Raw genomic sequence first — 14,315 nt, 5'->3', positions numbered from 1 at the left:
GGAGCATTCACTAAACCATCTTATGCTTACCACCGTGATGACCTACTCAAAGCCTTCTATCAAAAAGTTCAGGCACCAGTGAAAACAAAAAAAGTATGAGATAGATAAAGAAGGTATGATTCAACAAATGCTAGTTTAATCACATACATTATTTACAGACAAGCATTATGGGCATTAAGCATGAATTACTTTGGCATTGTGACAAATATTATCTTGATTAAGACAAGCTCTCCGATGTCCGTCCCAAGCCTGGCTAAATGGGTGGGTTGCATCCAGCATCAATTACCCCATGTATTATAATGATGACAATGTGTTCAAAAAAAGTTATTATTTTCAAAGCGTGGAGGAGTAAAACTAGTTTGCTGTACTTCTTTCCGATGACCAGTATAACAAAGAAATATTTTTGTCATATGTCATATACGTACTGTGGACAATTGTGTATATGATTGTTGAAAACAAATTTGAAATCAGAAGTCATGGACAGGTGTAAAGGCAATATGGCTGAGAGACATGATGCAGTTCGACTGCCACTTAATATTTCCTAATTTTGAAAAGGGAGCAAATCCAACACTCGCCTGGCAATGGCAATGCATGAAGAAGGCATCTTCTTATAACTGATGATATCAGGTTTGATTTGAAGCTGATAATGACATACACAGTGACTCTAAGGTCTCTTTTTGGCAGTGGACAATTTGGCTCGATTTAACTTGTCACTCAACAACCTATCCGTGGTGGAGCATCTTGCGAGGACTGCCGATATTTCTGCTTCGTTCCTGCGCTCAATCGCTGCATCTGCAGCCCCCTCAAGGTCGCTGACGAGAAGAGCACAAGTGTTTCCACATATGAGCAAAGAATTCCCAACTCGTGTGGTCATGGTGGAGGGTTGGGGCTGACATCTTACCCGATGGCGAGGTGAGCTTTGACCTTCTGCTCAAGCGTCACTCTGGAAACGTACTTCTTGGCCTCATGCTTATTATTTTTCTTAATGCAGACCTCCACAAAGGCCTGAAGATGATACAAAACAACATTTTAAAAAAAAGCTAAAAGGATCATTGTGGCCAACTGGGCTCTACTTCCACCTACCAGGTACCCAATTGGGGACTTTTTACTCTTTGAGAACTTCTCCAACTCTTCCCATTCCTCCTTCTCTGCCAAAGACTGAAGTTTCAGCCACCAATACCTGGACGGGCAGGCAGGCAGAATTAGAATTAAATTAAATATGATGTGTCAAACATATTGTAACTCAGGGATGTATAGAAATGAAAGAAATTGTCACATTTTTTCTTGCTATTTGTTTGTCTTTTAAATCCATCCCTCAATTCATTCATTGGAATGTCTTTCTCGAAATACCTCTTGTCAGGTACTTTGAAGTCTCTGTAAAGTTGATCCGTCTGCTTGTAAAGCCCCAACATGAGCAGGGTTTCCATGGTTGCCTGGAGAGGGAGCGACATCATGGGGATAAAGCAAAATCCTTTCAATGCCAACCAAAACGATACCTGCAGTGACAAGCCCATCAGCCCAGTCCCCTTCTCGTCATCCAGTTTCTTTTGGAAACGGAGGAGACGCATCTCATCTTCGGTGGCCTGAAAAAACGGTTGTGCCGCGCTATTACGTCGTTCGTCCTCCCAGAGGGAGACGTTAAGTCATTCAAAAACTCTGCCAGCTGGTTCATACCTTGGAGGCAAACTCATTTTTGGCTTTGTTGTATTCGTCGACGGCACTTTGCAGGTGAGACAAACGGCTGTCTAACCTCTACGCACACAAATGCAAACACACACAAGCACACACATCAGTTTTCTTTTATCATGATGTCACACATGCACATAGAAAAAGTCTGCAAGTAATCATAACAGTGAAATCAGTAAAAGGTTTAAACTGCATATGGGTGCCACAAAGCACTACTTTTGTCAAAATGAAACTCCTTAATTAACTTCAAAACTGGTTCTTGGCACCAAGATGCCAGCAAAAAAAGACTTTGGATGAACTTCCTCCATCCAAATATCTTTTTAATCATAAGATGGTAACATCACGTTTGAGGAATAAATACACATGACTGGTGTGTGCAGGTCAAACCTTCTCCCCGTAGCTGGTGGCAACATAATAATTGGCCAGCTCCTGGTGGTCATCATCCTGGTTGTAAAGATCCCTCAGAGTTTCTTGTTCCTGCAGTTTACAAAACTAAAAGAACGAGGACGCCAAGTTGAATGATCTGAGAGTCACATGATAGGAGGCAAGTCCGTAAAGCGGAAAAGTCCTTACCTGTCTGTAGAGACTCAGAGCGACAGGCTGGTTTCTTAGCGTCATGAAGAAATCTCCTCTGTTCATCTCATTCTTCAGGTGAGTTACAACCATGTAAACTAACGCACACAATCACAAGCGTCAACAATTCTTCATAAGGTCATGTGACCTCAAATAGTTCATGAACAGAGCAGTAGCCAAAAGTAACAAGTAATTGACGCCCGCCCCAGATTTCGATCAATCATTTAAACTGTAAACACAAAAAAACGACACCTTATTTAATACATTCTGTAAGTGTACTTTAAAGTCATCTGCTAACTTAACTGTTATGTATTTTAAAAATTGTTGTTAATTAGATGTTTGCAACCAGTAGACAAACCCAGGTCAGTGTCGCCACTCTCTACAGCTTTACTGAGAGCCAGCTGACTCCTCTTCATCTTCAGTAGAAGAGGAACTTGCTCACCAGACCGAGCCTCCGAGTCCAACAGCTGGAACCCGCACAAAGATATTAGATTGTGTAGATCGCTGGAGTATTTTCATTCCAACAATTCACAGCACGATGAGGGAAGCAATCAAAAATAGAGATGTTTTGACCTTGATGGCGAGCTCTGTTCGTCCACATTCAAAGGCTTTAGCAGCGATGTGTGAGTAGGACACCCCCAGTGAGTCTCCCACCTTCTGGCACACCGCTCTAGCTATGGCTTCATCCGATAGTTCCTTCTGCTGGACCTGGCCGCGCCCACATAGAGAGACAGGACAATTCCATTGGTCAAAGACACTACGACGAGGTGAGGAGTCAACTTACTTTACAGGCGGCCCAGTGCTTAAGAACTCTGCTGACCCCCTGATAATCTGGAATCTTCAGGTAACGGCAAATTTCGATCGCCAACTGATACAGTTGGCGGTACACCAACCTACGAGCGCACATAATTGGAATGCTGTTGACGGAAATGCTGGGACAAAAGTCAAGATGACTTACCGGTCAATCAGCACCTGGAGGGTCATCTGTTTGAATCTGTAACCAAATGTCAAGGAAGTCACTTAGAAATGACAGTGGCGCTTTCCCCAAATCAAGAAGGTGCCATTCAAACTAGGACGGCCACTGTGAAACTGAGCATTAGGATACTGTGTGTGCGTGAGTGGCAGACCAACACTGCACTCTCTGACGGCATTCAAGACGCGCAGCTCTCGACAGGTGGATACAAAATGATCTGGACTGAAGTCTGTCAGGAAACACTTACCAAAGGATGCCGCCTGGAGACACAGAAAATCACATTGTAATTGGACATTAAAAAGGGCCTGACCGAACATAGATTTTTTTCTAAGCCAATTGATTGATGATTCTCACCCGCAGCAGGGACTTCTGGGTGTTGGAGTCATATTCATGACCTGCCGCCTCCACACACTGTCTAACCGCCTCTCCCAGCATGCCTTGCTCCTTGATTTCCCGCAGGTACTCATCAGCTTTTTGACTGGACTTCTAGGCTCACACACGCAGTATGTTACTTTGGACCAAAAAAGGCCAGAAGTATGAGAGACATACAACCCTACCTCGTACTCGCGGTGGGCCTCCAGCAGCAATGCTCCCGGTGCCATCGAAGCGATTTTGAAGATGTCCTGACAGACGATCGGAACCTCCTGCAGCAGCTCCTGATTGGTTGAACTGATGATTCGAACGCCATCCAGCTCACCAACACACACGCACCGACTTTCTAGTGGGAATCTGCAATGGGGTCAAGGATGAACCCTTAGGGAACTAGGCGACTTCTGGAGAACATGGATGAAGTTTTACAAGAAGAGCAGAAATTTGTTTCTAGAGCACAATCTCTCCTATTGAGGATACTGGATGATGTCGTTGCACACTCCGACCACCAGGAGGAGGTGGTCCCACACCATCACCACAGACGGTTGCTGGGATTTTGGTCTGCGACACCTGGACATACCAACAAACACGTAAGACATACATTTGGGGTGGGTAAATTGATGGATTGTAACCACCTGTCTTCACTTCACACACTCGCATACACAGAGAAAGAATGACAGATCACAAAACCAGTAAATGCAGAGAGAGGTACACACCAGACCATCTGCTTCGGTGGTGTCCTCACTTTGGTGTCGACCTCACTCAGCTTGCTCTGGTTACACAGTCACACATAAGTCTCCCGCAGAGACCACACCCCTTTTATAAGGTGGTTCAAACGTGACGAGACGACAACGTGGTTCACCTGAAGCTGGGCTAAGCCAGTCCATAAGTGTCCAGTATCAGTGAAGAGCGCAAGATATTTGTAGTTGAAGGACGCCGACATTTGGACGATGTTGCCCAACTGAGGACTGAGTCCTGGAGCACACTGACATGGGCCGAACACAACGTCTATGTCACTGTTTGCACATCTGTATGTTTGCCCGCCGGCAGTGTGTCCGTCTCACCACAGAAGTGCAAGAAGTATTGTCCAGGATATAGAGATCAGATCCAGTGGCCAACAAGACTTTGGTCTGGCGATCTTGGGTGAGGACAACCCAACAGGACGGCGCTGCCTGCAAGCCTAACAGACAGATCAGTTGAAAATATTATTTTGGTTGTGGGGAGGTGGTCGCACAAAGCGGGTGTTACCTGGGACGGCGGGTAACCTTCTAAGTTTTAAATCAGTGATGTTAGTTGCCAAGATAAACCGAAAAGATCCCGTGACAATGGCAACGCCTGTCCCGTAGGGAGAATGGAACACCTTGGCTTCTAAGACCTGAGACTGCACCACTTCCTGCAAGACAACTCAAGTTCAAACTAAGAGTGACTTTGAAAATAAGAGCTAGCTATTTTCAACACAGCGCGCAATCTGCTAGTGTGAGTGAACATGCAATAGCGCCTGCCATTTAGAACCCATCTTACCTGTCCCATGCTGAAGTGCCTCTTGAAGGACCCAAACAGGTCATAAATCAGAACAGAACCATCTTCTTGAATACACAACAACTCATCGGAGACTGTCCAACCCAGCTGAATCACAGGACCACTTTTCCACTGCCAAAGATACACGCCAACTGTCAGCAAACCGTAAAGCCCCCCTCAGCGGAACAACAATTGCAAAGATAGCGAATGTTACCTCATAACACTCGCAACCGTGAGTTAGACGGTAAAGGCAGTGCCACTAGTGCTTACCGGGAAACTGGCAATGGCGATTCCAGAAGCAGAATAAATCTCCAATTGAGGACGAGAACTTGGCGAACGTCTCTGGGGTTCTCTTAGGAGAGCTGCAACAAACAATCAAAAAGACTCAATTGGGACATCAAGTCCATATTGTGCGACCACGTGTGTACCTATAGGTCCGCCGTAAGGTGCCGCCGCTACCAAGCAGTCTTTCAAGCCATCTCTCAGGTTCCAACTCATCTCGTACAGCTCTGTTTTACTGCCAAAACATAACACACATCACGTCTTTCCCTACGCATCTGTATTCTGATTTAAACTAGATCGATTTCTAATTTATACTTTGACAACTTTCAATCATGTTAATCTTAATTGAAACGAACATGATATAAATTGTTTTCAAACAACCTGGATGCAAACGGTGGAAGAAATCTACAAAAGCAGAGTCAGCATTGCTCACTTTGGCAGTGCACCTTTTCCAACTCCTGTGGCAACTATTTATGAAAAGAAACTAATAAGAAATTTTAATTCACACTAACAAATTAAACAGTATTTTATGTGTTCTATTTACTATTATCGTTTTAATTGTTTACTTTTTTAAAGGATGCCTATGTCATGGGATGACATTGCGCCAAGCATGATTTATGTTCTGCAAAAATATAATTATTTATTTCTGGGGTAGTTAATGTTTGAAGATATTACCCACTCCAACATTTTTTAAATTTATTTCTGCAAATAAAACACGTCAAAACTTCGAAGAACGATAGCACGGCAGAGTCCGCGTCACATAAGATCAAGGTAGATGCAAAGCCGGCAAAAATAAATTTGAATGTGAATAAAGAAAATGTAGATTCTGACTGCAGTTTGCATGTGCCGCATCTTGTTCCCTGACAGTAGCCGCCCCGTGATGCTGAAACTTACCGATAAAAAGCGTCTTCCATCGGATTCCAGTTGGCTGTTATTAGAGCCATGCTGTACATTCCTTAGCGGGAGACCAAATGTATTATATGGTGTTGCATATACTGCACGTATTGATTTTGTTGTTCAAATCTGTTAGCTTCAACTCGATCAGCTGATGACTTCAACCATGCAACTTCTTCTTCATTTAGTTTACTGGCGGAATACGTCCTTTTGGTGCATACTGCCACCTACTGTACAGAAAACGCAAAGGGCCTTGGCAGGCTATTCTTGGTGCACGAATTGGAGCAATGTGATAAGATTTCCTGAAATTTCAGAGCCGGGTCTAGGAATGGGCAAGAGGGGGCCCGGCCTCCTCAAATAAATAAATGGTGCCCCCTCAAACGAAATTCCCCAAAATATTATATTTCATATATTTTTATTATCTCATGCCTCTCTCCTCCACTCTACTTTTTAATGTCCTAATATCTTGCTTGTCCCCTCAAATAAAAAATATATCAAGTTGTTTCTTCTAAAAAAGTGCTGAAGCACAATGCCCCCTCATACATAACTGTCTCCCACCCGCCCAATCCTGAATGTGTGTAATTTAGGAAAGGGAATTTGGTTCTTTAAATTATGTGAATTTGGGATAGATATTGATATCTAGTGTTAAATTTGAAATCTGAACTGATTAAATTAGTTGAGAAACGTGGGAGTTATTTGAGATCGTTGACAAGGAAAATGGGCAATGGTTTAAATTTGGGCATGTTGTCCATGTGAAAAAATGTGTTCTCAATATATTCTGAATGAGCTGTTTAAAATCGCAATGGCAAACATCAGGAACCTTTTGGGTTCTTAATTCACCTGAATTGGTTCTTTTCTTGTGTGTGAAAACTGGGAAGTAATCAGTTGAAATTATGGAAGAAGTGGAAGAACTACAACGAAAATGTAATTGTCTGAGTAATATTATATTCTGACACAGAATAATATACAGTAAACGTGAACACTCTTTAATAATATGCAGTATTCACTTTGACTCACCATTTTGCATTTCACTGTGTATGTGTAGTAAATGTGTTCCCTTTCAACTGCCACAAACTGATTAATTGCTTCCACAAAATAATATTTCTCCTCCGTCTTTGATATGTCACGTGTAAACATATTTTGTTTTCCTGCCTCTTTGTCACTATAATTGGTCTCAAACTTCCTGTAATTGTGATGTGTACCATGAATTTCAATAACATTTCATTTATTCTTTTTTTCCAGCGCAACAGAACTTCCTCTAAATCCTATCGTCTGTCTGTCAATAACGCTTGTGTCCTCCAACTTCCACACAAAAAATGTAATACTGAACTAACACAAAGTTGGACTGCGAGGAAGTTGCCCACCAGTCTATTGTGCTTCTAAATAATCTGACTTCCTTTAAGTCTTCCTTGATTCTTGTTCAAAGTTTTTAACATGTGGACAAACAAAGTCAGCCTCTTGTCATCTGTAAACAACTGCAGATTCCAAAAATCATCACTTGTTACATAAATACACGTTACTTAGATGTGTCATCATAGCATAGTCTTAAAGAAGAGCCAAAATTGTTGAACTAGAAGGCCAAAAAATGAACATTCATATGCTTAATGAATGGATGAAAACCAACCACAACTTCATGTCAAGAGAGCGGGAGAGCAAGGGATAGCACTTTCTTTCCAGATGACTTCATCTGGAAAACATGACGGTGAGAAAGATCAACCCCTTACACTCTGTTGTCATGGCAACAGGCTGTAAGGTTTTCTTTTAACTCCTTCCCGACTCGAGTTGTCAGCGCCACGTACTGTTTTACACCGTTTCTATATAAATGACATCTCATTTTAATGAATGCGTAAAAAAAGACATTCATATGTAAAAATGCATGTGAATTAAATGGGACATAATTGTTTCTCCATTTTTTTTCTGCACTTGCTTTCCCATTGGGCAGTTGAATTGGCTCGCAACTTCAGATTGTTTCACCCTTGTTTGTGCAACTTGTGTCAAGCTGCACAATGAGTACAAGTTCTGGTCTGTTCAGGCACTGGAAGAGTTAAGGGTGTGCACTTCCCTACAGGGAAGTTAGACGGAATGTTTTTCCAAGTGCCAACCAATCAGAGCTCAGCACACACGAACACAGACACACGCACACAGTTCGCACTGTTTTTCAGCCTGCAAAACTTTCTGACCAACTGCTGCCTTTGATGAGTGAGGACGGCGCTCAAGTCAGCAAGAACATGGTGACCACTGACACCCACCAGGACCAGGACCTACTGGTTCCTTCCCAGGTCCAAGAACTGGAGGAGCAGCTCAAAGAACAGGAGAACCAGGAAAATTCCCTAGCAGGCCTGATTGGATTGGACCCAGAAAAAATGGGCCAAGGCCCTGTCAACGCCATCACGGTCCTCACTTTGCTAGATAAACTGGTCAACATGCTGGACGCGGTGCAGGAAAACCAGCACAAGATGGAGGTGAGTGAAGGGTGGGGCTGCCTGCGTTCTACTCTACTCTGTGACATACTCCAGACTTACTCCCAATTTTTTTTTTAGAATTTTATAAGGACTTACATAGTCCAGGACCCAGTCACGGTTGCAACATTTGATGTAAAACCTTTCACATTCAGAAAGACGTGATTGTCTTGGCCAAGTCAAGAGCTAAGCATTCTTTCCAAAAACTTGACTGAATTTAGTAAAGCAGGCCTACATAGTTGTTGTAACTTTATTGAATTACATTCTCTCCAACGGAAATTGTCAAGGGCCCAAAGCCGGTCAAACTTCAGCTATAAAGCTACTTTCCAATTTAAACCAATATGAAGTTCACATAAGCAGCTTGAGTCTCCTTTTTTTTGCTCTTCTTTTTATCGTCAAAGACTTCAATTGGCAGCTTGCAACAGTATTAGAAGCTTTTTTTAATCTTTAGTGGAATGTTCACAGAAAAGGGCGTTGCCCAAGAGTTGGGCATGGAAGATGGTGAGGTTCATAGCCCTGGTCCAATTTCTTCTGCTGACGTTCAGTTAAATCTGAGAAGGGTGTGGTCACGTAGGCATGTGGTAACTGAAAACTCCTTTGGTTTTTAGGGGCACCAGGTGGAGATGGAGGGCGTGGTCAGGGGGATCCAGGCCGATATGATTAAACTCTCCAAGTGTCACAGTCACACCTCCAACACCGTCAGCAAACTGTTGGACAAGAGTCGCAAGCTTTCCGTCACCATGAAGGAGGTCAATGACTTTGACATGTCAGGGACAACTGCACGGATGCTTTGAATAAAACGGGATTGTGTTTCAGGTACGAGAAAGGATGGAACGTCAGGGCACGCAGGTTAAGAAACTGGAGGCGAACCATGCCCATCTGATTGACAGAAACAACTTTAAAGTGCTCATCTTCCAGGTCTGTGAGCTGAAATTATTTTAGTCTCTCAATCCTTTGATGCAACAAGAGGTCATATGATCTCCTTTTTCGAATCATGAATTACAGGGAACCATGACTCCTCTCGGCGATACACAACATTCCCCAAATTCCTTATGGCCATGTGTTAGCGTGTGTCTATGTGTTAATTAAGTACAGGGGTGCTCTGAGATATGAAATTCATATGACAAAGCTTGTAACTCAAAGCACACTGATTTCAAATTACCCGACTTAAATTCATTCCATATCATTCGGCATCATTTTATATGCGTCAATATCATTTCACATTTTTCACCATTGTATTGCAAATTCTTTTTTTTTTCTACAAATTTACGCTACATTAGTCCGAACAATGACTCGTACCTTGAAAAACGTTCAAGTCAGGTCCATATCTTTTACTGTTCTTCCATATCATTTTATGTATCCATACATTTCAGTATCCTTCCGTAGCATTCAAAAATCCTTGCCCAGCACTCCACATCTTTCAACATCAATCCATTTAATTCAAAATGATTCTACATTTCTGATCAACATATTGAACATTTCTTTACCAATAACATTCCATGATTCAATAACATTGTCATTGGATGTCATTCCAGATGATTCCATGTTTTATCACTTAATATTCCAGCATTCACACGCACAACTTCTCAAAAAGTTGCATTTTTCAGTACTAGTCATTTATGGCATAGGATAAAGAATATTTATTTACCTGTGAATATTGTGATACTGACTGTCAACATGTTTTGCTTCACAGTTAGTGTTCGAATAGCCACTGCTTACAGGGTTAATACACTCTTGATGCTAATAGTTAGCCTGTCCATGGCATTTTACATTATGTGTTAGCATTCAGCTATTGGGTGCAGTCGTTTGGTTGTTATAAGTACATAATGTGAAATTCTCTTTTTTTTTTATGTTTAGGGTGACAAGAAGCTTCAAAGTAGTAGTACATTAACCAGCTCAACACCTCTCTTTCTTTTTTTTTCTTCTTTTTTTGGGGAAGAATTGTTCTGAAGTTAGACCAAAAAGTCACCAATGACTTGTATCTATAAAAAAATGAGGTCACTGTTCACTGGTTCGTCTCTAGAGTAGGATAAGAATGACAGGTTCTTCACTTTAGGCCTGTTTTTGGCTCACTGTGGTCGTGCTATCCCTTGAAGGAGGAGAACGAGATCCCCTCCAGTGTCTTTGTGAAGGATCCGCCGCCGTTCCCTCGTGATGAAATTCTGGAAGAAGGGGATGAATCCGGTGCTGTCGAAGGCAATCAGCCCTCGGAGGGTGGACTCCACACTATTGACCTGTCATCTGATGAGGACGTGGGCCTGGAGGCCGATCTGGATGAGGAGATGTGGCCTCAAGACCTTGAGAACATGGAGAAGTCCAAGGCTGAGAAATTAAAACTATCCAGTCTGAAGAGGGTAAGCCACACATTGCCCCAAATCTACTGTAGATTTTGTTGTAGTGACTTTTTGCTGTAAAACGATACAAATTCCTGTACTTGGCAAATAAGGATAAATTCTGATTCTAATTTGCTCGGCAGGTTGACAGCCTGAAGAAGGCATTCTCCCGACAAAACATTGAGAAGAAGATGACAAAGATCGGAACAAAAATTGTTTCCGCTGAACAACGAGAGAAAATCAAGCAGAAAACATCCAGCCTCAAGGTTTCTCCTGTGACCTTTGGCATCAAGAAGGTATGAATACCGTGATCTGGATCTTGTCTCTGTGTGACCTCTGACCTGCGTATGTTTGCAGCCTCGCACCAAATCAGCCTCCCAGCCTCCCGAAGAACACTCTGCCCAGATGGAAGAGTGCCCCCTCCCAGAGGATCACGTCCAGCTGTCTCCGCTGGGCAGCGATGAGCAGGAGCTCACTTTCATGGAGATCCACAACGAGTTGGCCCCAGAGAAAGAGCAATCGTGTGCGGAGGTCAGCGCAATATCTGAAGGGGTTGCTGAGGACTACGCTTTGTCCACCACACTGCCTCAAAACCAGGAAAGCAAGGAGGAGTCTTCCATGTCACTCCAGGAGTAAAAATTGCAATATTATATTTTCTTATTAACACATTTCTTACACTGAAAAGCATGAACACAAACACACTATCTGAGATGGGTAACAGAGGAGAATCTAACACAAAAACACTGTGGGGGACCTTGTTTGAAAATATTCATGTGCTGTTGACTGAAGTATGTTCACCCAGAAATGGAGGCTTTGATATTTGGACCCCAAAACATTTATTCAAACTTATTATTATGAGCACATTCCATGTTTAGCAACAAATGCAACACGTCATGCTAACTTTGAGCGACATAGCTGCTGTCTAACCACACAAAACTCAGCTCACTATGATCAACCAGTTTAAATCCGTATAAAACAAACTGGTTTGGATGGCTTGCACAAATGCAATATAACGCATGTGTTAATTTTGATGTAAAAAGAACTTTTGCAACCAAAGAATATGTCCTGTTAAATGTGCCTAACAGACACAGAGGAATATGTGTGTCACAAAATTTCTTGTCTGGTGCAAAACAAATAAATAACTTTAATCAAATTGGTTTGAGATGCTGTATATATTTATTTCTTAAATACATTCCAAAACACAACCTTTGTCCATCACATCTCTTCACATTCTACCTTTACCTTCCCGTTAGTTCTTCTTGATGAGTTTGGCGACGGACGTGAAGGCTTGACGCAGACCGATTCCTTTCAGGGCGCTGCATGCTTGGATCTCCCAACGCAAACACGGATAGTTATTCAATCGCAGCTGGTCGGAGATCTGATTGCAAGTATGTGGCAATGAAAGACGAGAGGGGCACAAAGGATAGAAGGGGGAAAAAGTGTGTTTTGTAGGGTCAAGCTGATATGTTCCACTGTGCGTCTAGATTTCTTTCTGTGTTCTACCTCCTGTACAGTCATGGCGCCAGGCTGGTCCATCTTGTTGGCCAGAACCATCAACGGAATATCTCGGAACTTTCCTTCACTCAAAACCTTCTTCAATGCCGTCTGAGCCTCCGGCATCCGACGGGGATCGCTGCTGTCAACCACGAAGATCAGCGCCTTGCAATCATCCAGATAGAACCTAAGAAAGATGGCAAAGAGGAAGAGAAAATGGCAAACAACAGAAATAATCCAGATTACCTCCAGTTGGGCCTCATGCTTTTTTGTCCTCCGACATCCCAAACTGTCAAAGATGTCTTCTTGTCCACATTGAATGATCCTACGTTGAATCCAATGGTTGGCGATGTGCCCATCACCTGTCAGGTCACAAGCAGATCACGGTAGCGCACGCAGACAAACCACAATGTCATGTTAGCCAGAGCCTCACCTGGCCAGTTAGCAGTTGAGTCAGCAAAGTCGTTTTTCCCGCAGAGTCCAAACCCATCAGGATCACCTGAATCCACGGTGAACATAGCTTAGCATTTGAAGTCTAAAACTAATAGACCTTTTCACCAGGATGTCACTCGTACTTCAACGTGGCAAGAGATGAAGAGACCTCTGATAGCATTCTTTGAAGGCAAATCTTGTTATTTCAAAAAGGCTCAGACACAGGGTCAAAATGGCTTCAATTGTGATTTTAGCCGTCTTCTCTATCGCTGTACAGTTAATGTGTGACGTGTCAGTCAAAAATAGTTTTTTAAACTAAGACATATTTTGATTTTAGCAGGTATGTTCTTTTTTTTTTTTTTAAATAGACGTGGTGGAATTTCAGACATAAATATGGAGGAATTGGAACACACATGCTCTTTTGAAGACAAAATGGATAGTGTGCAGTTGTCTATTCAAAGGCTAGCCCTTATATTTCCCTAAACTACTCAGACAACCAAACCCAACAGTTTTTTTTCCACATACCCATGAGGCATTTACTTCCACAAATCCAATGGCGTTTTGGTCCCAGTCTGCTCTTTAAAAAAAGTGGCTATTATCTATTGTTATTCTGAAAAGGTCTGCAGATGTGAGCAGAACCATTATGTTGGTTAGCTACGGTAGATTGAAATCTCATTTCATTTTAAAGTTTGACATCTAATACCCTAGAAATGCCTATTTATGACCCTGAAGTTAATATTAACATACTATTCCAACAACATGAACAACATCTTTGAAGTTTTTAACATTTAGAAAAGCTAACCATATGTGACAGCTGCAACTCACTTTGGCGGAAACACTTGAAATGCTTGTTAAAGCTTCTTCCATTCACGCATTTAAACAGGCAAAAAGTGGCGCCTAACCTGTTTCAGGGTGGATCCGCAAGTCCGTCGAACACGTTAAGCCAATGTGTGTGTTACCTGTTTGTTAAGTCAACATGCCAAAAATGCCTCGTGTTACCTGTGGACGTTTCGTTGACTGAATTAGTCCCATAAATCCTCTTCTGCTTTTCGTCCCTTAAATCCAGTCACTTTCTTGCTAAGTAATCGTCAACCAAGGTAGGAAGTTACACATGACATCACAAACTGGTTTGACTGCATTTCTTTATGCAAACGGCACAAAAGCAAACATGTTCTTTCTATTACAAACTGTGTGTACAAATGGATACCCAAAACAATTGTAATGCACGAACCCCAGTGAATCTATTTGTTTCCGCAATGATCATCCCTGATTTTGATGCAAATGAGGGATGCCACTCGGCTT

The 14,315-nt window shown here is 42.4% G+C and overlaps 3 protein-coding genes across 5 annotated transcripts; 1 reads left to right on the top strand and 2 right to left on the bottom strand.

Moving 5' to 3' along the window:
- Window positions 1–114: 114 nt before the first annotated feature.
- On the bottom strand, window positions 115–6,503 carry vps16 (VPS16 core subunit of CORVET and HOPS complexes). Its single transcript, XM_061272513.1, has 24 exons — window positions 6,296–6,503; window positions 5,548–5,636; window positions 5,390–5,481; window positions 5,123–5,251; window positions 4,850–4,994; window positions 4,666–4,781; window positions 4,464–4,586; window positions 4,318–4,373; window positions 4,082–4,171; window positions 3,790–3,961; window positions 3,587–3,718; window positions 3,365–3,492; window positions 3,218–3,253; window positions 3,044–3,152; window positions 2,833–2,967; window positions 2,618–2,726; window positions 2,260–2,357; window positions 2,074–2,178; window positions 1,675–1,752; window positions 1,497–1,583; window positions 1,351–1,433; window positions 1,084–1,180; window positions 902–1,005; window positions 115–812 (listed from the first exon to the last, which is right to left on the bottom strand). Exons 1-24 carry the CDS (start codon window positions 6,352–6,354, stop codon window positions 665–667), a joined length of 2,520 nt encoding a protein of 839 aa, XP_061128497.1. The 5' UTR covers window positions 6,355–6,503; the 3' UTR covers window positions 115–664.
- Window positions 6,504–8,392: 1,889 nt separating this feature from the next.
- Window positions 8,393–12,240, top strand: LOC133168939 (caveolae-associated protein 2-like). The gene is made up of 6 exons (XM_061300675.1): window positions 8,393–8,757; window positions 9,363–9,503; window positions 9,571–9,672; window positions 10,851–11,108; window positions 11,231–11,383; window positions 11,445–12,240. Exons 1-6 carry the CDS (start codon window positions 8,491–8,493, stop codon window positions 11,721–11,723), a joined length of 1,200 nt encoding a protein of 399 aa, XP_061156659.1. The 5' UTR covers window positions 8,393–8,490; the 3' UTR covers window positions 11,724–12,240.
- arl11 (ADP-ribosylation factor-like 11) lies at window positions 12,241–14,171 on the bottom strand. 3 transcript variants are annotated; one of them, XM_061300707.1, is made up of 5 exons: window positions 14,013–14,171; window positions 13,015–13,080; window positions 12,828–12,943; window positions 12,591–12,768; window positions 12,241–12,465 (listed from the first exon to the last, which is right to left on the bottom strand). In XM_061300707.1, exons 1-5 carry the CDS (start codon window positions 14,043–14,045, stop codon window positions 12,337–12,339), a joined length of 522 nt encoding a protein of 173 aa, XP_061156691.1. In that variant the 5' UTR covers window positions 14,046–14,171; the 3' UTR covers window positions 12,241–12,336. The 3 variants fall into 3 exon arrangements, with proteins under 3 accessions (XP_061156691.1, XP_061156700.1, XP_061156682.1); XM_061300716.1 differs by having other exon boundaries at window positions 13,916–14,054; XM_061300698.1 differs by lacking the exon at window positions 14,013–14,171 and adding an exon at window positions 13,839–13,911.
- Between the last annotated feature and the right edge of the window lie 144 nt (window positions 14,172–14,315).

This window comes from Syngnathus typhle, linkage group LG2 (assembly GCF_033458585.1).
Source record: "Syngnathus typhle isolate RoL2023-S1 ecotype Sweden linkage group LG2, RoL_Styp_1.0, whole genome shotgun sequence".
Taxonomy (NCBI): Eukaryota; Metazoa; Chordata; class Actinopteri; order Syngnathiformes; family Syngnathidae; genus Syngnathus; species Syngnathus typhle.
This window is presented reverse-complemented; position numbering and strand designations above follow the sequence as displayed.